Source organism: Mesocricetus auratus, unplaced genomic scaffold, assembly GCF_017639785.1.
Source record: "Mesocricetus auratus isolate SY011 unplaced genomic scaffold, BCM_Maur_2.0 Super-Scaffold_6731, whole genome shotgun sequence".
In the NCBI taxonomy this organism is placed as follows: Eukaryota; Metazoa; Chordata; class Mammalia; order Rodentia; family Cricetidae; genus Mesocricetus; species Mesocricetus auratus.
Window position 1 is genome coordinate 6,603,187 of NW_024429185.1, and position 23,276 is coordinate 6,626,462.

Here is a 23,276-nt window from a genome sequence, read left to right on the forward strand (position 1 = left end):
GAGGGGCAGATATAGAAGGAGTGGGAGGTGAGGGATATTGGGGTGCATAATGTGAAATTCCCAAAGAATCAATAAAGAATTGGTTTTAAAAAAGCTTCCCATTGTCAAAATTATTGACTAGGTGACATTACCCAGGCATCATCTATCTAACAGATATTTATTTAGTATTTACTGTAGGCACAGAATTCTCTCTCTCTCTGTCTCTGTCTCTGTCTCTCTGTCTCTCTCTCTCTCTCACACACACACACACACACACATACACACCTACCTAAATAGGTGGCTGACTTGTCACAGATAAAATGAGTACCACCCATATGTACTTTAGCTTATAGTTTGAGGGCTCAGCGCTAGCTGTAGAGGTGAGAACACTAGGCAGCAGGTCACACTGTGTCATAGTCAGAGAATGACTGAATAAACGCTGCCCAGCTCACTTTGTTCTTTCCCATTTTATTCAGCCCAGGGCCTAAAGAAGGCCATGATGCCACCCACATTCCATCATCGGTTGGGTTGGGTCTTCCCTCTTCAGGTAAACAGCTCTAAAAGTCCTCACAGGAATGCCCAGAATTCTTCTACGTAATGACAAATCTAGTCGAATCAGCAGTGGAGATTAATCAGCGTGGCTGAGGAGTAAAATAAACACAGGACTCCCTTGTAGAATGCACCAACCTCCATTATTTTCCTATTTCCTCCTGACAAAACCTCTCATTCACAGTATATTAGTTAATGCATTTTAATATACCTCTTTGAAAATGTTTTGGAGATATATTTTATTGTTTGTATTAATCATTTTAGACATACATTTTTAAAATTTGTAAATATTGGTGTTTGTTCCCACAGTAGGAAAAATAGTATAAAAAGAACTGTATACAAAAACAACACGGAAAGTAACGATTAGCTGTGCTTGCTTCTCCCTTCTCTTGGGTCCTCATCGCACATATGGTGTTGGTATAAGCCATACATTGAAGACTACAGAGTTAATTTGAAACCAATGCTACCTCCCTCTTCTTTGCTGCATCCAAATACTAAGTTATGCAGGTAATAAATATCTCATAAAAATTAGATGCTGGATACACGCTGGTTGAATTTAATGGTTGAATAGTGCTTTTCCCACTATTTCTTTTGTTCAACTATTAGCACAAATTCTGTGTGAATTTAGCAGTAAGCCAGTGTTGGGTATTTCCTAGCCCACATGAGCATGGCCACCATATGCTCTTCGAACTGCTGATTTCCAGCTATGCTGCATTCCAAAGCCATGTCACCAAAAGTGCTGATATTTTATGGATGAAATATCTAGGATTTTTTCCTATTAAAACATAGGAGGGAGTTTTGCACAGTGGCAGTATTGTAGCCAATGAGGTTTATCCAAGGTGTGATTACTGCTAATGAAAATATAGGGGTAGAGAGGAGACAAGAAATTATTATTTACCAATAACTAGTCAGCTGCGGAATGAATGCAAAAAGGCTCATGTGATTACATGCACTGTAAATCTGTTTGAAAATTTATCATTAAAAATCCAGGTACATGGAGGGACACTGAAAACTTCTACTGCTGCTTATTCTAAATGGTAAAAAATCTATCACCATGTTTGGGCACAAGTTTTTTCTCTAAAGAAATGCCAAATATAGTTTTCAGCACATCTTCTATTTCTTCCTCCTTCAGACTCTTGAACTCTACAAGATCTACATTGTCCTTGTAACTGAATCACCTATAGGTGAGGGTGCAGCCCACTAAACAGTGAACCCCTTCTGGGGTCTGCAAAGAACAAAATGATTTGCTTGTAAATACAGATGCTGGCGATGTCTGAAGGTAGGTATTCATAGACTCAAAGTCCTCAATAGTACGGGGTTCAAGAGTAAAAGAATAGATCTTTCTATATTTGTTCTTCTCAAGGAGGTCCGAGTTAACAAATGCTTGATTTGGAACATACTGTTCTCTTCTGATTTGGTCCAAGTACCAGGTTTCATTCTCTTCTGTCAAACGGAAGATGGCAGGAACTTGAGGATGGTCCTTTCCTGATACTAATTCAAGAGGCTCCCACATTTGGAGGGAACGTCCAAACCCAGCATCAACAATGTAGTTCCTATCACTGATGGTCACCTGTACTAGAAGGTGAATCATACCACTGCTGTACTTATTAGCTGGAGTGTTAAAGACATACCCTCCCAACATTGTGGTTTCAAAGCCCATTTTGGTCAGAGCCCAGTACAGGAGATGATTAACCTGGAGACACCACCCACCCCTCTTCTTCCGCACAATTTGATCAAAGATGGTCTCTAAGCTCAGTTCCATGGATTCCCCACAATGGATGTTCAAGTTCTCAAAGGGAATAGCTCGTATCTGGTGCTGAAGGATTTCAGTTAATGTTTGCAAGTCCAGTTTGTTCCTGGAGTTCTGATAACCAATCCTTTCAAAGTATGCTTCAATGTCCATGGTTCCCTAAGACAAGGAAAACAAAACAATCAAATATTACAACTTTTGCTTGTGGATTTACTGGAGTAGGATAATTACAGTTAAAACTCATTTTCAACAAATAAATGTAGATAATGCTTACAACTACCTATGTTTATCTTGCTCCTGTTATATGAACTGACACACAATCAACATTTGTAACACTTGGACAAGTGTTGACTTTTCTCAGTGACCCAGGATGAAGGTTTTCTCATTTCCTTGAAATACAGGTCTGGCTCACAATTTGCTTAGATGGGGGGGGGGTGCTCTGCACTCTTTTCTGTGCGTATTCAGGTACCAAGAAAAAAGCCAGACAAGGATAAACAGCAAAAATCTTCCAATCAGAATCCATTAAAATAGGCTTCTGAACAGTTGCTCATAGAATCAGGAAAATGGTGCAAAACAGTGCATAGCTGCCATGGTACCATTTACATAAGTGTAACGTCTAACACTCAGAGAGAACAAATGGAATTTAGGTAGATATCCCCAGCCCTGTTTGATTCCTTTTTTGGTATTTGTACTGAATCTGTGGGGAAGAGAGTAGAATGTGTGGTGGTTTATTTGTGACCATTTGTAACCTGACTGTTGCTTCCCCAGGACCGTAAGCAACATGGAAGATGGGAGAGGCCTTACAGTGAAAACAGAAATATTGGTATAAGCAATAGTGAGGTTTCGTTTTTTGTTTGGAGACTAGGTTTGAGTTGAAATTTACATTTAGTAACTGTAGATTCATCATAGTTACCTCAGTTTTTGCTAGGGGCTTAACATTAGCTATATGTTGTAAGTAAATCATACTTGGGTAATGTGTGACTAAATATATTTCAATTGTATATTGATGGAGCTGGGTAAAATTCAAGGTAAAATTTTGTGAGCTCCGAGAGTAGTTGGTAGGGAAGTAGATAAGTGAAAATATGATTAGGTTCACATGCAGACTAGCAGAGTCTCTCTGTAAGGACAGACCCTGCCTTCACCCTGATCATCAATGTAAACAGGGCTTAGACAAGACCAGTGAACACACTTAGATCCTTTGAGATTTCTTAGAAAGTACATTTTATATGCGTCAGTTCAAAGTAGGTTGTTGGCTTTAATTCAATGTCATGGTGTGTTTCTTTTCCCTGGTACAAACTCTAGAAAGGGAGGTTTAGGATGAAATATAACATGGGCTGGGAGGATGGCTTAGAGAGACGTGAGCACCTGACTTCAAGCTTGAAAACCTGAATTTGATCCTCCTATCTTCGAAGGGGGATGGAGAAAACCAGCTCCTACAAATTCTCAGCCCCAATGCCACGGTGGACAATCCCCAAGTAAATGTAGACTGCTAAATATAGTATTAATCTTCTCCAAAGAAAAGTGTAGTTTTGTATCATAAATTATGAAGAATCACACAACATTACAGAGTGCAGATAGCATTGAAGTGAATATCTGAGCTACATAGGGAAGCCCTTAGGAAGTATGATGTTAAGAGATAGTAGTACTATGATAGGTTCTAAGTCTGGGACTTTCTCATAAGTACCGGGCCCAGAAGCAACAAGGCACATCATTAGTTGCCATAGGAACAGCAAAGAGGATAAACCACGTTTGACATCCCTGATTACTATCTAAATATAGACTGCACACAGAAAGCAGTTTGTACAGTGGCCTTACTTGAGGCAACAACTACAGCAGGGGACTAAGGGCAAGAAAAGAAAGTGGCAATCTTAATAAGGATGATATCAGAGAAGGAGAGGGCACCTGTGTGGAAGGCATGCCACCAAAGGGTCTCCTGTCATATTTGATGCTCTCATCACTTCCGATAAGATAAAGTCAAAGTCCAATTATGGATGGACATTTCACTAGTCAAACTGGATTCCATAAAGAAATTAAGGGCAGAGACAATGTTGCACATGCATGATTAAATAAAGCAAAACAATGAATGAAAATATACCAAGACATCGGCACGAGGAGATGAGATATGATATGCATATCAAAAAGAACTTAACAAATGTACTACAAGTTCTTCAGAAGTGACAGATACAGCAACTGAACAATGTGGTTTATGCAAAGAAAGTTTTCAAACTTAGAAACTAATCAAGGACATAAAGCAATATATTACATTATGATGAACAGTACTCTCTAGATAGAACACAATAAAACATTGGGTATGTAGAAAGATAGCTTGATGGTCAGTCAAGGCTAATGGAAAAATAAAGCCATTTCAAAGCCAGCTAAATACTGACATGTATAAAAAAAACAAAATTTCTGAAATGGAAAGTGCAAAATTAGAATAGAAAAAATTTATGACGTTAGATATGTTCATATGAAAATTCTGTGGAAATCATATCAGAAAGAAAAATGAGGTAACATTCCAGGAAAAATTGAATTCTATGTGCATGACATGTGACTATATCTATTTCAGTTATTGAAATCTAAAATTATAAAGAGTTACTCAAGCATCTGGCAGAGAAATAAGTAGTTCTTCATCAGGAAGATATCAGTCTGGCAGCAAAATGTTCCACAGAAACACGCAATGGAACCATGTCTACCAAGTACTGAAGGGACACACTAGCCACGCTGGTTATTCTGTTGGCATCCACTGAATTAGAAAGTCAGTAGGCATGCAAAGACAATCTCAAATGTGAAAGAACTCGAGAAACAATGGTGAGCTATCCTGGTAAAGTGCTTCCTCTTTACCAGCCAGTGGAGAGGTAAATGAAAATGAGAGGCAGGAAGTAGAGACCACAGCACGATGGAATGCTACAAGCACTGGCGCTTTTTCCTACAGAGAAGAGTACAAAAGGGCTACACATTGAGACTTCCAGTCAAGCTACTTTGTCTTATAGAGAAATAGGTAGACATAAGTAAATCATAAAGCAAAACTTGAGAATTGACCAGAACTAGGAAGACCATTACAAATCAACAGAGCCATCCGATTCTGCAATAGCTAATGTGAGCTGACAATTCATGGGTTAGACCGCACAGACCTCAACGAGTTCAGTGTTCCAGTCGGGCTACGGCTGGTGAAAACTTTTCTAATATGCTCCGGGACATGAACAACGATCGTGTTTGATGAGATAAGGTAGAGAGTCCCCAGCTTGGTTGGCAGCTTCTAATAGGCAAAGTCTCTCGCTTTCATATACTGTTTATTCTGTGAACCACAAACCCCGGAGTCACCCAGTCCAAAGGCCACATGAAGGCTCTGTAACAGACGCTTAGCTGCTTTCTGTTGTCATGATTAATCAAGAATACACGTTAAGCAAACAACCCGAAGGAAGAAAGCTCTGTTTTGGATGGCAGTTTCAGGCGTGCCCCTCTATGGTGGGCTGGCTCCATCACTCTGGGTCTGTGCTGAGACAGAAGTATTGCGATGGCCAGGGAGCCAAGGCGAACATGCTCACCTCCTGGTGGCAAGAGAGAAAAAGAGGAAGGAGCCAGTGACAAGGTATCCTTATGGCACCCCTCGAGTGATGCATTTGCTCCAGCTACACCCCACCTCCTAAGAGCCCACTCAGCTGTGAACTCAGCCCACTGCTGAGGGGAAAACCTTCACAGCTACATCACTGGCAAATGGCACCAGCACCCGGGGATCAGCCTTCGGCATCTGAGGTACTCATGGGGACAATCTGTATCCAAACCTTAAGAAGAAATGAATCCCTAACCTAGATAACTTATCGACACACGAGGCAGAAATGCACACAGTAAAAAGGAATGGTAAATCCCAAGATGAGTTGGATTGCACTCCTCACCTAAAACGCCAAAAATACACTTAAGGAAACATGGGGCTGGTGAGATGGCGCCTTAAGTGAAGGCACTCTCTGACAGACAGACAATAACAATGGTAAGCAAAAGCAAAATTAAGTTTCAAATACACCGTGATTCACATGAAGCCCCTTACACATACTGCTCTCCACCATGAGTACAGAAGAACAAAGAGCATTGCATGCGTGTGCATCTAAAGAGCACATAGGAGCTTGGAGAAGACTGAAGACCAAGGTGAGCTTGTGAGGATCCTGTCAGTAATTTACTTAAATCTGTAGATTCTTTGTACCACTTCCACTATGCTATGCTTATACACACACACACACACACACACACACACACACACACACACACATATGCATATATATATATATGTATATATATATATATATCCCTGCACTCAATATTTTGAGGACTCCCCAGTCCCCAGCGGCTTCTGGGGCTCCCTTGCATCTTTTGCTGAAGGCTGTAAATGACACACATAAATAAGTGTCCTCCCAGCTGTGGACCAAGGACTCATTGGCATAAAGAGTCTTGACACAGCCTCCTTGCTCTTGTGTGGACAAACATGAGAGCTATAATCTATACAGGCAGAGCTGTATTTCCCCAGCACTTCCTTAGTTCCTTCGTACATGTAACTTGGCCCCAGCATCTGGTTTGGGGGAATTTGGGTTTGGCCATCTTCAAGTTTGTTCCATAGAACTGTGTATAAGAAGGTTAAAATTCACAAAGTAAGAGACTTATAGAAGGGTCTTCAGTGCCACAGGAGTCTCCCCGCTTTTTGCAAATCATAGAAATATTTACTTAGTCAAATGATCAATATGCAATAGTTATACCAGCTGCTGTCATTTGTCCCTAAGTGACACAGCCTTGTCCCTAAAGGTCACAAGTTGTCCTTTTAGATACCTACCCCCCACCCCAGAGAACAGGCTGCTGTATAGAACCCCTGTTGCTTAACTCCCAGTCTTCAGAACCTCTGCATTTTTTCATGTAAAGGAGTGATTTTCAATTGTTTTCACAAGAGAACGCCTTATTCTTTCCCCACATGGGCTTGTGAGAAAGAGGCCAACATAGAAAATCTAGAGGCTAATCCATAAGGAGAATGCCTCTGATAGGTAAGTGGCATCCCGTCAGGCTGGAAGTATGATATACCATTGAGAGCCACCATAGTTAGCCATTGCATGGACTGTTGGCAATACTCAATGAAGAGTTATAATGGGAACTAAGGAATTGCTTGTAATTTTGTAAGTGTAGTCCCTGCCCCCCCCCATTTCTTTACTTTTCTCTTTCATTTCTGCTCTGAAGTCCACAGTATCTAACTCTGTGGCCAACTCCAGGCAATCTCTTTGATTAACAGGATGGAAAAGACTAGACTGGCTGGCCTGGCTATATGCAAAGAGCACTAACTAGCTGCCCTTAGGTTATATGAAACTTCCATGGCATCAGTGCCTTCTGGTAAAGGCTTTCAGCAGCCAGACAAAGGCTGGGGATCATACCAGGAAAACACAAACAAAGGAAAGAGAAACAGGGCCACAGGTGGAAATGGCATGGCCACATAGTCTTTGGAAGTAGTCTTTGGCAGGTAGCTAAAATAAACAAACAAAAAAATCGCATTTTCTTTCTTTTCTCTTTTTGAAAGACAGGGTGGAGTTAGTTGCCTTGAGCCTGAGGCAGTCAAAGGAGGGGCTACAGAAAGGGCAGAACTGTTATTAAGAAAAGAGCGAAGCAATGTGGTTGACATCGTGCCCACAGTGCAGAACAGAGCAAGGGGTCCCCATGGGCAGCTAGCTCCTGGGACTCTTGTATAAGCTGGAGACTTTCTGCTGTGCAATCTTACAGTCTGTGTTCAGCGGCAACTTCTCAGTCTGGCTCCACAGGAAGTAGTTAACTTCTGGTGTTACTGACAGCTCCTAAAGACCCTTCAGATGAACCCTTCTTCAAGCATAACAGAAGTCCCTCCATGAATTCCTCTAGACGTGCAGTGGTCAGCATTGTTAAGAGAATCCACGGGGTGCACGCACGGGGGTGGGAGGGATGGGGGTGTCAATTAAGGATTTCCTAAGCTGTTAACACACCTCTTAATTCTCTCTCACAAACCCTTGAGTAGACACCATTACTATTTCACAAACCCTTGAGTAAGCAACACTACTGGTGTGTCCTTGACTGATAAGCAAACAGTATTAACGCAACTAAATGGCTCTAAAAGTCTTTTTAATAGAATATGCTGTGGCAGTCACTCACTTGAACAAAACATTTCTTACAAGTACCTGTGTACTACCAAGTATTTAGAGCATGGGATCCAAGTCTGTGCCACCCAAACTTTCTCAACAACCTGAGGACTGGAAACTCACGGTTGAGTTGTTCTGTTATCTCCTGGTCTTCCTCTCAGGAGAGGAGGAAACCCCGGGAGGACCCACTTACCCAGTTACTAGGACCGTAGGCAGAAACACCAGGAAGCAGAAACACTCCAAAGTCTGCAGAGGAAGTGCTTTCATTGGCTGTCCAAGTTGATCCGGCCCCTCTGCCTGGTTAAAGCTAACCCAAGGATCTCTGGGAAATGTAGTTGCAGGGCCATATCTGCCCCGGGTGAACTCTGTTTGAAAAGGAGTGAGGTATCTTGTGAAGGTCCTTAGCATTTCACAGTTTGTGCTCTCTGGGAGTCTGTGGGAGGTCAAAGCTTGAAAAGGGCTCAGGCAAAGCAGATTCAGGACGGAGAGGAGGGGATGGACACATCTCATTCACTTGCCCAGTTCAGGAGTCACCTTCCATCAGTTTCTGATTTCCTTTTTCTTTCGTCTCTTATCTTCAGGCCTTCTACTTATCTTGATTCCCAAGCAAGAGTCCAGGAAGGGAGGGGGCGGAGGATGTGTGACATCTGTAACACCAAAGCCAAGGTTTCCCTTAATGCACACCGGCACCAGGACTTCCTGTTAGCCAGGGACTGTGAAATGTGTATGACGTGTGTCCGAACATGTGCTGTAAACAGGACACACGTCATGTGATTGTACTTCTGCTGTTTTTGCTGTATATGAATGATACCGGCAGATGGTGCTTGCTGTTTCTTAGTTGTTTCCCGTACACTGTATTTTAAAGACTCCTCGTGGCAGAATCAGTCCTTTGTGTTACCCCCTTTGGCACACAGTTTTCTTATATTCTGGGTAGTCAGAATTTATTGCTACATATCAGCTTCTGGGGGCGGGGTCAGATGAGGAGGGGTGAGTTATAGAATCTATATGACCACTTTCTGCCTGCTCAGTCAGGTCACTCTGAGGCACGTTTTTCTCAGTGTGGCTCTGGGGGATTTTATTTCCTGTGTTGGTGACAACCATTTGTTGGCAAGCTGCTTGTATAGTTTTATACCTGCACAAGTACTCCCTGACTATCATATGGCTATAATCAATCAACCAACCAACCAAAACAAACTAAAATAAAACCAATACTTGTAATCCTAGCACTTGAGAAGAGAAGGTAGGACAATCAAGAACTCTAGGCCATCCTGAGTTCCTTAGCAGTTTGGGCTACATTAGACCATTCCCCTAAATACAAAACAAAACAAAAAAACTGACCCCTGCAGCAATGTAGCCTGTATCTTTGGGAATATCTTAGCCCTTGCTTTTTTGTTAACCTTAATATGATCATTACCAGGTGAAGACTGAAGAATACTGGACTATACAGTGTTAATCAGGCCCCTGACATTGGGATCTGCATGGAGGGGGTTATTCACCAGCACTCTGGACTGGACTACTGGGGAATAATGGGTTCATTGGAAGAGTTATTAGTGTCGTGGGAATACAGACTGACAGGCAACAGTAGGATTCCAAGGAGAGTTCAGGCCTTAGCTCCAAAGACAGACAGCATGGTGAGGTCTCTGAAGAGAGCAAGAGGCAGATGGTAGAAAAGGATTCTCTTCTTGTCCCTTTTGAAGATGGGGGAAGTTCTCAGCAAGGGCCAGCAGCCAGGATATCTTGATTTCCAAGCAGGAGTCTAGGAAGGGATGGGGCAGAGGATGTGTGACATCTGTAGCGCCAAAGTCAATGCTTCCCTTGATGTACACCGGCACCAAGACTTCCTGTTAGCCAGGGACTCACAGGTAAGGCACCTGTCAATCACCGTCTGTGGCTTTGCCGTGAAGGCCTCTGTTAGTATTGTGACCTAAATAGAGGCTAGATTCTAACAGGACAGTCTTAGAGAACGCAGTCAGAAAACACAAAGAACAGAGGAGTTAAAGATTTGGACTCTGCGGCATCATGCATGCAGTAGGCAGTGCACACTATTACAAGGTTTTAACAGGAGTGAAAAAAGATGGAAAAACTTAGAATTACCAACATTATTTATTCATTCCAGAACAAAAATACTTTCGTGTGTAGTAGTGCTGTAAACCACATTCTGGGCTTCTAGGATACTGGCCCAGTAGTCTAGCACTGAGAACTACGCCCCCAGCCCTACATTTGTGGTCTTTATGTATGGTACGGAATGGACAGGTCTCAAACTCAGTTTTACTTCTTGCATCAGATCCACAAATTCACCCACTAATGTGCGCAGGGTTTGAACTCCTAGATCCACTAAGAACCATGTTTGTTTGCTTGCTTGTTTCCTCTCAAGCTAAAGTGTAGCAGGGAGTAGAAGAATATAGCAGGGATGTTAAACTAGGATGAAAGGAACACACACCTCACAGATGACATATCTCTTACCATGTTCCAATGCTTCCAAGAAACCTTTGACTCATATTATATTAGCCAATACTATTTTAATGTATTTAGCAATAATATACTTCATAAACAATGTTTTTCAAGGTACCACACATTTTATGAGGTATAAATCACCTAATTCAAAATATCAGTGTTCCCATATCTTTAAGAAAAAGCCAAATATAAATGGAACTGTGTCTGTAATATTTACCCTGTAAATTCTAAGCCATATCGTTGCCTTGGCACCTACTTATCGAGCTCCATGCACTGGCTTGAGTTTTGTTTTGAGGACTAGGAAGTTTCCCGGAACTGAAATGATGGCTCATTCTGGTTTGCCTTATTCTGATCCTAAGTTGTGAAGGTGGCTTCTTGTAAACCTTGGACATCAGAATTACTCTGGCTAAATTTAATGCCTGCAGTTCTCTGTCTATTCATAGTCAATTACTCACATAAGTCTTATGTGAGTTCAACAATAGCATAATGTTTGAAGGTTTTCTATTACAAATGAATATAGTTCCCAAGTTAACTGCATCTTCACTAGGATATTTTTGTATGAGTAATCTTGAAAAGGATTGTGGCTATACCCATTAAATTTTTTATTTAATTATAACTGATTATATTTTTATTGGTGAAATAACAGGACAGCTACAATTGCTTTTTCATAAAATGTAGGAAGTAGAAGATACAAGTCATCAGCTGATCAACATCGAGCTGGGTGATGACTCTTTAAGGACTCCTATGAATATATTTGCATATGTCTCAAATGTTTAAGAACATGAAATAATAATGAAAAGCAGTTTTGCGCTTTACCCTAAATACTAAAAGATAGGTTACCATTTTTGGGCACAAACTTTCTCTCTAAAGAAACACCAAACGCAGTTTTCAGCACATCTTCTATTTCTTCCTCACTCACATTCTTAAACTCCACCAGATCTACATTTTCCTTATAACTGAATTTCCTCCTCGCAATAGTGGAGCCTATTAAGCAGCAAACCCCTTCTGAGGTTTGCAAGGAACAAAATGATGTGTTTACAAACACAGATACTGGAGATATCTGAAGGTAGGTATTCGCATATTCAAAATCCTCGATAGTGCGGGGTTGGAGAGTAAAAGAATAGATCTTTCGATATGTGTTCTTCTCAAGGAGGTCCGAGTTGACAAATTCTTGGTTTGGAACATGCTGCTCTCTTCTGATTTGGTCCAAGTACCAGGTTTCGTTCTCTTCTGTCAAACGGAAGATGGCAGGCACCTGAGGCTGGTCCTTCCCTGATGCTAATTCTACAGGCTCCCACATCTGGTAGGAGCCTCCATAGGCAGCATCAACAATGTAGTTCCTGTCACTGATGGTCACCTGCACTAGAAGGTGAATCATCTCACTGCTGTACTTACTGACAGGCACTATGTAAACATATCCTCCCAACATGGTGGTTTCAAAGCCCATTTGGGTCAGAGCCCAGTACAGGAGATGATTAACCTGGAGACACCACCCGCCCCGCTTCTTCCGCACAATTTGATCAAAAGTAGCCTCTAAGCCCAGGTCCATGGCTTCTCCACAGTGCATGTTGAGATTCTCAAAAGGAATTGTTCGCATCTGGTGCTGAAGAACTTCGGTTAGTGTGGCCAAATCCAATGTATAGACTGGGTTGTTATAACCGATCCTTTCGAAATAGGCTTCGATGTCCATGATCCCCTAAGACAAACAACATGAAACCAATCATACATTACAACAGCTCCTCCTGGACATCCTGGAGTTGGCTTACTCTGGCTAGAATGCACTGCTAGCATGAATAAATGAGCAATGCCTGTAAACAATTCAACAATCACATTGCTTCTAATGTATGACTTGTTTTCACATGCAGTTAATTAAATACTCTCAGTGACCCTTGAAGGAGATTTGTGTTATTTCTTGTGATTTTAAGATTTCGAAGTTAGAAAATCAGATTAAATGACCAGTCAAAAGACTAACAGCTTAGATGTAGTCTCCATGGTGGCAAATGGTAGACACTGCCACTGGGACCCTGCAAAATAAACTTCTAAGCAGTTATTCATTGTGTTGGTTTGAAGGAAAATGGCCCCCAGAGGGAGTGGCACTATTAGGAGGTGTGGTCTTGTTGGGGAAATTGTGTGGGGGAAATTGTGGGAATGAGCTCTGAGGTTTCTTTTTCTCAGGTTTCCCTCAGTGTGTCAGTCAGTCAGCTTCTTGCTGCCTTCTGGTCAAGATGCAGCCAGCACAACATCTACCTGCATGCTGTCATGCTCCCCATCATGATGGCAATGGACTGAACCTCTGAAACTGTAAGCCACCACCTTAATGAAATGTTTTCTTGGTAAGAGTTGCCATGGTCATGATGTCTCTTAACAGCAATAGAAACTCTAACTATAAGATAGTCATGAAAATGGGAGAATTATGTAATAGAGAACACAGTGGCCATGCATCACCCCATGTAACTGAATGTCATACAAAGCTTCCTACTCAAAGACTGACCAATCCATTCCTTCACTCAATGAATGGGTTAATGAATACCCTCTAGAGTCTCACTATTGATCTAGTGTTTTCTTGTCTTCCAAGATTATGCATTTTAGTGAGCATTAAAAAATACATAATGTGAACTGAGTAACTTTATTTTAAAATAAGCAATGTGGTAACTATCCACAAGAGTTTTGTTGTGAAATAATGTAGCCTCACTCGCACATGAAGGATGCTAGAGAACGGGCCCCATGAATACATGTGAGGAAGGTAGTCTCTAGCAGGAGCAACAGAAATCCAGAATGACTGGGCAAAAGGTGACAAGAATGGACTGAGATAAGCTCTCACTGTTACCAAAGTCTTTATGGCTAAGGGCGATCCTATGAGTTTTGCTGCAAATGAGATGAAGAGTGTAAATGATAGAAGCCTTTGAGGAGTGTTACACTGTGACAGTTTTAGCTAACCTGTGAATAGTGGGTTGTCTATAGCAACCACTCTCAATGATCAAATGCAGCCAGTAGTACCAGTTTAAACAACTACACTCTAGGACCGATGTTTGACTCATGGCATGCTTGTGGTTCGAATGCATCAGTGAGATGTTATTGAGAGACGTACAAACCTATTTGTTTATGAAAAAAGCAACAATAACAAAGAATATGTGAGAGAAAATGAAGGAATTAGTGCTAATGCTATTAGCTGTTAGGTAACCTGAACTCTCTACTCCCTAAAATCATTTCAATCAGTCTATCTAGAAGGTGTTTGGTAACCTGTTACCAAGGAGCCTTCATTTCCTAAGACTTTGAATATGATAGAAGAACACAGACCCTGAGATGAACCCCTTTACAATGTAGCACACTCTGACATGACACTGTACATAGGCCCTGACCCTCAGACCAATGGTGATAACCTAAACATTTATCTTTCACTTCATCCCAGAATCTTTTCTTTGTCACACAACTATCCTTCCCATATTGTCAGGGGTGATGTCTGCAACAGCTCCCTTAAATCATTAGCTCTGTTATGCCATCACCCACCCTTCTTTGGCATTTAGACAATCTCTAAAAAATCTATTATTCAGTCCTAGAAAGAACAAGTGGTGTTTATCAGAACATTCTAAGCTCTCCCTGGCCCCCAGCCCAGAATCTGTACTAAGTATGTTAGGAAGAGAGAGGACGTCTGAACTAAATGGGAAAAAGTATTTAGCCAGCATGCTTTCTATTAGGAAATCATATTTCTTATTAAAGTGCTATATTTATGTTTCAGGTTTTCATCTTCTCTATCCCTGTCTACTCCCTTCTTTCCCACTTCCCTCTTTCTCCATGCATCTCCTTTTTCATTAACAAAAGTCTTCTTTAAGATAAAATGCCAAACTGCAGAGTACTGATTGAAGCTCCATCAGGATGAAAATCGCTAGGGACCTCAATATTAGTGATATCTTGTAATCAATCCATATCTGGGCTATCCTGTGCCTAAGCATATTTTATTACACATTATTGAAGCTGAGATTTAAAATGAAATGCTGAAAACACTTATAAACCAGTTGCCAAGAAACTCATAAGGGAGACGCTGCTGGGTCCACATGATGACTTGCAGCATCTCTATAAACAACAGAATCCTTCCTTCCCACTTTCTCGTCAGTACAAGAAGACGGAACACATTAAGGGAGCCCACTGAGAGCTATCAGGCTCTTCATACTTGTCCTGGTGTGCTCAAAGTAGGCTGATTGTGAGGTTTAATTCAGACGTCTCAGGATGTTCCTTCTTCCTGGTGAAAACTGTAGAAATAATAAAAATAACTTCAAATATAGATAACATGGGTTTTCCTTTTTAAAAACATTATCTTCTTACTTCTGTGTGTCTGTGTGTAGCTGCTTGAGCTTATATGCACTACACGCCCACAGGCAGCTATGGACACAAGAAGAGGGCATCAGATGGTGAGCCACCTGATGTGGGTGCTGGGAACTGAACCCAAGTTCTCTGCAAGAACACTAACTCTGCAAGAGCTACTAACTGCTGAGTTATTCCTCCAGCCCCAACACAGTTTGTCTTAAAAACAAAAAGGTATTTTTTTGTGGTCCACAAGTTATGAGAAATCCCTAATTATTCTGAAGGGAGGGAGTTGACAAGACAGTAAGGTGGCATCTGACATACACAGGGACATTTATTCAAAGCATCATTGTGGGAGTTGATTACCATGACAGACTGGAAACTGTGAGGTCTAGAAATCACGAGTCATCTAGTGGTCAACCTGCTGACTAATTGCCATGGGACAGCAAGGATGGACACCAAAGCAGTAAGTAGCGATAGCATCTGGTCCTCCTGCAGAAGAAGGCTATATCTGGAGCAGGAAAGCACAGTAACATATTAACAGAGGTAGCAAAGGGAAGAATACTCTTTACGCAGAGAATCTCCACGAAAAAGTCTTTTGTCAGATTCATTCTCTTACCCTTCCTCTGACAAGACTGAGGAGTCCGAGCCTTAACAACAGCTAGACATCACAACAGTGGCAGCAGATCTGAGAAATAAATAAACACAGAGTTACGAAGACATGACTATAACGACAAGACAAATGAAAATACACTATGCTATTGGGGAAGGAAGACAAGACACACATGCCAAAAAAATATTTTCAAACCTAGAAAGACTAGAACTATTCATTAGAAGAGGAAACAGGACAATAGAAAGAACTTCCTTACAGGTATTTGACAGTAAAGAATCTTAATAAGCAAAAGTTAAAAATACTCAGATAAAAATAATATTTTGGGGCTAGGAGACTGTTCGGTCTGTAAAGGGCCTGCCACAAAAGCATAAGCCTGGACCTGAGTGCAAGTCCATAGCACTAGGAATGAATCTGTAACCCCAGTTATGGGGCAGGGTGGAGAAGAGATGGGAGATAGGTGGATGTTTGGTGTTCGCTGGCCAGTCAGCCTAACCAAATCGATGAGCTGCAGGTACAGAGAGAGACCTTGTCTCGAAAACAAAGGTCGACAGTGATTGAAGAAGACATCTGAGGCCAATCTCCGGTCTCTACACGCACACAGCACATGCCAAACGAATGCATACTTAAGCAAGAGGGGGTGGTAATTTTGTTTAGAGGTTTGGACTTCTCCACCCATAGTCCTATTGCTTTGAGTCTGAGGTGGCAAAACACAACACAGCAATTTGCGGTGTGGAAAACGGTTAATTTGTTCAATCTGGAAAGCAAAGATCGAGACAGGAAGGGACCATAATCCCCAAATCCTCTTCAAGAGTGCATCATCAGTGACTTGACAGCCTGTGACTTTCAAACATAGCACAAACCTGGAATAAAAACCCTAGCAATGTACTTTTGGACAGTGTTTATTTAAACTATGGTGTTTATCCCTCAGTCCCACATACTTATGTTCCTCTTAAAATGCAAAATTTATTTACTCCATATTATTAATTTTCCAGTATCACTTAAAAGTCCAAGTCAGACTTCTCTTCTGAGACTCCAGGCGGGCTGAACTGGGGACCTCTGTGCAAATTAAATGAGTTGCATGTTGATAAACAATGTCCAAGGGTTAGTGCTCTCATTGCAAAGGAAGGATATAGGGCAATAATAAAGAACAATGAAACCAAAGGGAGACCAACATTCCAGACGGACAAGGAGTAAGCCCTAATGTTACCAGCAAATCACACGTGTCGGCATACAGAACTGAGTCATGGGAAGGAAACCAGGTTTTATTAAGATACATTAGCCTTTACATAAGCATATTGCTTTCCTGAATGTTGACCAATATGCTGTCTTTTGATCAGAGGACATTCTGGTAGCAGAAAGGTTTCCACACCGATGATATGCAAAGACTACAAGACCTACCCAGGGGTTTTGAAAACTAAAGATGCCATTGATTGAAGTATTGTGACCAGTGTCTACACCTCCCTGTCCAGTTTCCCTGCACTAGCTGATTTGATTAATTGTTTTAAGTTATTTTAAGGACACTCTTTTACCAGAAAGGCTACATAGTCATGCATAGCTACTTGATGGTCATTTGGGCCGTCCAGGAGATATTTTTTTTCTCTTCAGTTGATTTAATCCTTTGGTTACAGATGACCCTTGTGGCCTGTAATCTTTCCTGTAAGATTTTTGTTAAACATTATTTTCATGCAAGCCAGGCATTCTTCTTTTAATTACAGAGCAGCATGGCAAGTCACTGGCTACTCGCTGGTGTTATGATTCATTAGTGTTATGAGCACGAGATGTTTCCAGAGGTTTCTAAAAAACTGATGCAATGTTACCTTTTAACTCCATCCATTAATATTTTAGCCATTCTTTACAAAGTTACAATATTGTGCAAAAAAACCTGAAAAACAGGAGGCAATTTTATGAAGCAGAGCTAATTTCAAACAAGGTGCCATAAAATACAGTGGTAACGTCCTCTTATAGTATATCTCCATATCCAGGATGTGGGCTCCTAGGGCTTGAGAAACCTCACACCTGTGGTCTTACTCTCTGGCCCACACCAGCATCTCCCGGAACAGCTTTGCTTGTGGTCTGCAGCTGCCACTCAGGTATTTTTAGTGCGGCTTCTCTAGCTTCCTGGGGGTCCAGAACAGTCAAGCTCCCCTGTAGCAGATCTATGAGACAGTCGGCTAGGCTCTGCTTACATCACTCCTTCCCCTGAACACAGTGCCTAGCCTCGCAGGACTTCCTTTGAAACGTGAATCGAAATCTTTATACCAGTGACTCTGCTATTTTTGTTTTTAAACGTGTGTGTGTGTGTGTGTGTGTGTGTGTGTGTGCAGGTGCACCTGTGTGTACCTGTGGAAGTCGGAGGACAACCCAGGGAAACTGCTTCTTTTCTGGAACTCAGATAATCAGGCATGGTGGCAGGCATCCCACCTCACCTACTCTATAATCTTGCTAGCCTAGATTCTTCCATTTTATTTGAGAAACCAGCATCACCTGCAAGATGATAAGATCTGCCACTGGTGCTCTTAGACCCACAGGTAGACTGAGTTTTCATTGACAGCAGTTTGAAAACATCATGAGGTAACCCAAGGAGGTTCCGGAGTGGCACAATTCCCTTCTTTTTTTTTTTTTCAAGATTATTATCTGAAGTGTTTATCTAATTATTCCTTATTGACCAGGTGGTGTTGGTGCACACCTTTTATCCCAGCACTAGGAAGGCAGAGGCAGGTAGATCCTTGTGAGTTCAAGGTCAACCCTGTTTACAGAGTGAGTTCTAGTACAAAGCTACACAGAGAAACCCTATCTCGAAAAACCAAAAAAAAGTTCTTTATCAATAAAAACTGTGGTGACATATTGTTTATGATTTAATAAAGCCACTGGAGATAGAATGCAAAGCTAGCCACATTGTTAGCTATAGAAAGCTGGGACTTATTTTATTAAAGCATTTTAAATGCCATATTCTGTAGGTCTTTGAAGTGTTTGAAAATTGCCTATATATATATATATATATATATATATATATCTGTATGACCTTGAAAATATACCTAGCTTGACTATAAGTTTGGTAGTTAAAGATGAACTATTAACCTGTATTTCTTTATTACCTTAAATAGCTTTCCATGACTAAAACTTTACATTTTAAATGAGCTGCATAGTACAATACTTTAAACAAGAATAAAAACATATATAAACCATAACAAAAGTAATCTTAAATTTGCATAAATATACAAAAGTACCTTAAACAAGAGTAGAAACATATATGCAGTATAACAAAAATAACCTTAAATTTGTATCAATATGCAGAAATCAATACCATTGTAAAATATTTGAGGCTAGTGGTTGTTTAAAAGTAGATTTAACAATCCACCCTTTTTATTTCATTATTTCTTTTTTGTTTCTTTCTTATTTTGATTTGGCTTTTCAATATTAGAGGCAACTCTTCACTTTTACAGCTTTGAGACTCAGAGGGTGGAGACCGAGCTCTTTCCAGAGAAGCCCCCAAGGCATCTTTCCTATGGTCCCAGGGAACTGATCGTGCTTGACTTCTTTTCATGAGAACCAAGAACTGTACCTCTTATTCATGAGACTTCATATGTGTGCCTGTTACAGCCCAATTGCAAGTTTTCCAAATCCTGCAGTTCTGTTTCTTAGTGAACTCACGTCTTCACTGTCTGGCTGCAATCAATAGGCAATATCTACATCACTTCCCAGAACTCTGTGCTGCCTTGAAATCTCCTTCATCTGGAGAACAATCCTGTCGCCTTCAAGCTCATCCTAACAGAACCCCTTGGGAGACCCTACGACATGGTGTGACACGGGTGGCCCAATCCCCAGTAGATTCTTCCCTTCTATCTGAAACCCCAGGAGCACATCACTGTCCACATTTCCATTTGTATCTGGCTCTTCTAAGACCACAATGATCACAAGTTAAGATCTGCTTGGAGAACTCTTGACATTTTCTAGATGCATCTCCAAACTCCCTGAAACTCTTTTATGAAACAAATCCAAGGACCTCTGAAACACATTGTTATAGTCACAGCAATGAATCCTCAACCCTGGGATTACAAAGTATCTGAGGTAGGCAATTAAAAAAAATAAAGGATGCTTTAATTTTGTTTCCTAGTTTCTAGCTGATAGTCAGTTGTCCCTGCTATGTTTGAGCCTACCATGAGCCAATTCTTCCTGACAGGTAGCATGCAGAGGAACAAACATCCATGGCCTTAGGGAAGGTGGAGGTCTCAGCATCTAGCTCAAGGGTGTGCTCACAGGACTCTACCATCTCCCAGTGGCAGAGTTGGCTTTGAACCACGAATTTAACACATTCACCTTTGGAAGACCACAGTGTCTCATGTTTAAGGGAAGCCTGATAATTACAGTGAAGGCTAATAAAAGGCAACTCCATGCCAGAGTTAGAAGAGAGGCAAAAAAAGACAAGCCCCTCCTCACCACCGAGGAGGAGAAACTAAAAGTGGGATGGAAACCGTATGCGAGGAGAAACAAATGCATGTCTGAAGTGGAGAAGAAAATGGAAGAAAGTTGTGCCTGATAAATAAGAGCGACACATTATGGAATAGAAATGCAAAAGGAAAGAGATCTGCCTGTGTTTGCAGCAGAGAGAGAGAGAGAGAGAGAGAGAGAGAGAGAGAGAGAGAGAGAGAGAGAGAGAGAGTGAGAGTACTTCATAAGGAAGAAACTCCCCACCTGGCACCAGAGTATTCCACAGCACATTTGGAGGTGAAACAATGAAACTGCATCTCCAAGGTATTGAAGGGAAGTTGCTGTCCTCAAGCACTTCCCTGTGAGTATGTCGCAGAGAGGAAGGGGGCAGCGTGCGTGCGAAGATCTCAGGTGTAACACAAGTGAGAAAGGCAGGAACTATAAGCTCTCCCAGTGAGACGCTTCCTCTTCCTTGCAGGGACCACAGCAAAGGACTGCTGTCAGTGGGGCAGTCACCACTCCTGCTGACAAGCCTCTTTGTCTCTGTTTTGTTTGTCTTTTGTTTTGTTTTTCGACACAGAGTTTCTCTGTATTGATTTGGAGGCTGTACTGGAACTCGTTCTGTAGACAAGGCTGGCTTCAAACTCACAGAGATCCGCCTGCCTCTGCCTCCCGAGTGTTGGGATTAAAAGTGTGCGCCACCAACGCCCAGCTACCTCTTTGTCTCTTAAAGAACAGAGAAGTCAAAATTGAGGTAGAAGAGACAGCTCAATGGTAAAGACCACTGGCTGTACAGGTCCTAGCATTCACTTAGCCACTCATAATCATCTATAATTCCAGTTCTATGGCATCTGATACCCTCTTTTGGCCTTAGCAGGTACCAGGCATGTACATGGTGTACAAATATGCATGCAGGTAAAAACACCCACATGCATAAAATAAAATAAAAATTAGGGGCTAGCAGTATAACTCTGATGAGTGCTTACCTAGGATGCACAAAGCCCTCACTTGCATCCCCAGCGTCGCAGAAACCAGGGATAGAAGCCTAGGCCTGTGATGCCACCATTCCCAAAGTGGAGATAGGAGGGTGAGAGGTTCAAGTTCATACTCAGGGAGTACAATGCCAGCCTGGCACCCGGGAAACCCACATCAAAACAAACAAAATCAAAATGAAACCCGAAGATCACAAATGGCCGGAACAAGAAAGCTCCGTTCCAGTACTGTCACACTGGAACTATCAAAAGATAAATGTAGGGACATTCAAATTAAATAGCTTATTTGAGTAGACAGCAATGGAGAAAGCAAGCCGGAAACATAGGTCCCGTGCAGTTCTACATTCCAAAGGGGCAGTGGCTGGAGACAACTTTCACAACACCCAGGCAACGCAAAGGAAATATATTCAGTTAATTAAAGTAGATGACCCTTAGATTCCAAGGCTTCTGACTGGAACCTCAGGCAGCATGAACTCTAGTGGCTTCTCAAAAATCCTGGAACAGAACTTACTCGGAGTAAGCTACGGCAGTGCGCGGTAATGGGTAGGTATAGTAAGATAGGGACATTTGGAGTTGTTCAAAAGTTGGCGAGAACATTCCTTGCCCAAAGCAATCACAAAACCCTTAAAAAGCATACAGAGGGACTCACATGAAACCATTTGGACCTACTGGCTTCCAGGACCGGCACAGCCAGTAAGCATTCAAGTATGTGCAGCCGGAACATTGAGGGCACCGGGGAATTGGGCGGAATTCAGGGTGGAGTCCTTGTTTGGACTGATGTGGGGGGAGGAGGATTTAGAGAAAGAAAACAGCAGTTCTGAAGAGGTCTGGGAAGCTTGTTCTGGTGGCCATCCTGCCCAGAACAGAGGACATGGGCCCCTTTGCTCTGGGGTTCTGCGCCTTGGAACACCCTTTGCCGCTATAGAATTCCGGACTTTGTCCAGGGCTGGCGCCATAGTCTGACTGAAAGGGAAGTTGATATTTTTTGGCACTGAGGCCTCCCAAAGGCCCTTCCTACTCTTCTGTCCAGCATGCTAGACCTTCACTGACAGCACAGGTGCACAATCTAACGAGGCTGGACATCTAGGACCGTCGGGGTATTTTTCTTCAGCTACTACAGGTTGAGCCAGAAGTGTTACCAGTTTGCTCCCTGTGCCCTTTGGGACTTTCGTGGGGACAGAGGACTGGTGGACATCAGTGTCAGAAGTTCCCTGAGGGAAATACAATTGCAACAGTTCTGTTACTATACCTACTTAATCCCGGCAACAAAGTTAGCACCTGCATTAGCTCTCATTTTACTGTTGGGAAACAGAGTTACTCAACTTCTCACTGGTAATATGTGTCCTGGCTGTGACTGTCACCAGACAGATTAAGCCAAGCAATCTTGCAAGCAATTCTCACCCTTCCTAATGCTGTGCTCTAATGTTGTGGCGACCCCGACCATAAAATTATTTTCGATACTACTTCATAACTGTAATTTTGCTACTGTCAGTATGCCATCCAAAGGGGTAGCAACCCCCACCCATGCTCTGTGTGAAATATTTACAGCATGAGCTTCCAAGTATGAACCACAGAACTTTCTGAACAACTGTAGAACTTGCCGTTCAGGCCGGGCTAGAATTCGGCTTCCTGGTCCTCCTGTGAAACCGGGTGAAGCTGGGCTTTCCGAAGTACTCGGCAGGTGGTCAGGCAGCCACGCAGCTCTGCTCACCGGCTACATCAGGCCTGCCACCAGGAAGTGGGGACGGCTGTCCTCTCCTAGCCAAGGTCTGCAGAGGCAGAGCTCATTGGCTGTCCAACTGCCCTGCCCCCATGGCTGCTTAGATTAACCCAGGGCTCTCTGGGAACTGTAGTTGCAGGGCCTCCTGGTTTCCTGCGAATGTGCTGAGGGTTCCACTGCCTGGTGATTCCCAAGTCTCAGGTGTCGCTGGATCTCTGACCTTCAGTTGTTCCTGCCCACTGTGAGCCTGAGATCAGACAGTTCCTGACCTTATGTGTAAGGTTAGAGCATGGGAAAGGTCCCCGCAAAGCAGGGCCCGCACCCAGAGTAGTGGGAGAGGTTGGTGTAGTTTATTCAC

The 23,276-nt window shown here is 42.2% G+C and overlaps 2 protein-coding genes and 1 pseudogene across 11 annotated transcripts; 1 reads left to right on the forward strand and 2 right to left on the reverse strand.

The window, feature by feature from the left end:
• Window positions 1-750: 750 nt before the first annotated feature.
• Nat2 (N-acetyltransferase 2 (arylamine N-acetyltransferase)) lies at window positions 751-9,147 on the reverse strand. Of its 2 annotated transcripts, XM_013117155.3 has the most exons (2): window positions 8,606-9,147; window positions 751-2,437 (listed from the first exon to the last, which is right to left on the reverse strand). In XM_013117155.3, exon 2 carries the CDS (start codon window positions 2,429-2,431, stop codon window positions 1,703-1,705), a length of 729 nt encoding a protein of 242 aa, XP_012972609.2. In that variant the 5' UTR covers window positions 2,432-2,437; window positions 8,606-9,147; the 3' UTR covers window positions 751-1,702.
• Window positions 1,323-1,511, forward strand: LOC121139181 (annotated as a pseudogene).
• A 1,767-nt stretch (window positions 9,148-10,914) lies between the features above and the next one.
• Window positions 10,915-22,957, reverse strand: Nat1 (N-acetyltransferase 1 (arylamine N-acetyltransferase)). Of its 9 annotated transcripts, XM_021230158.2 has the most exons (6): window positions 21,848-22,084; window positions 15,785-15,853; window positions 15,532-15,676; window positions 15,035-15,113; window positions 13,804-13,958; window positions 10,915-12,562 (listed from the first exon to the last, which is right to left on the reverse strand). In XM_021230158.2, exon 6 carries the CDS (start codon window positions 12,554-12,556, stop codon window positions 11,684-11,686), a length of 873 nt encoding a protein of 290 aa, XP_021085817.1. In that variant the 5' UTR covers window positions 12,557-12,562; window positions 13,804-13,958; window positions 15,035-15,113; window positions 15,532-15,676; window positions 15,785-15,853; window positions 21,848-22,084; the 3' UTR covers window positions 10,915-11,683. The 9 variants fall into 9 exon arrangements, with proteins under 9 accessions (XP_021085817.1, XP_040597942.1, XP_021085816.1 ...); XM_040742008.1 differs by lacking the exon at window positions 15,532-15,676; XM_021230157.2 differs by lacking the exon at window positions 13,804-13,958 and having other exon boundaries at window positions 21,848-22,076.
• Between the last annotated feature and the right edge of the window lie 319 nt (window positions 22,958-23,276).

Coding starts and splice junctions, on each gene's coding strand:
- Nat2 (XM_013117155.3), bottom strand. CDS start 2,431: ATGGACATTGAAGCATACTTTGAAAGGATTGGTTATCAGAACTCCAGG.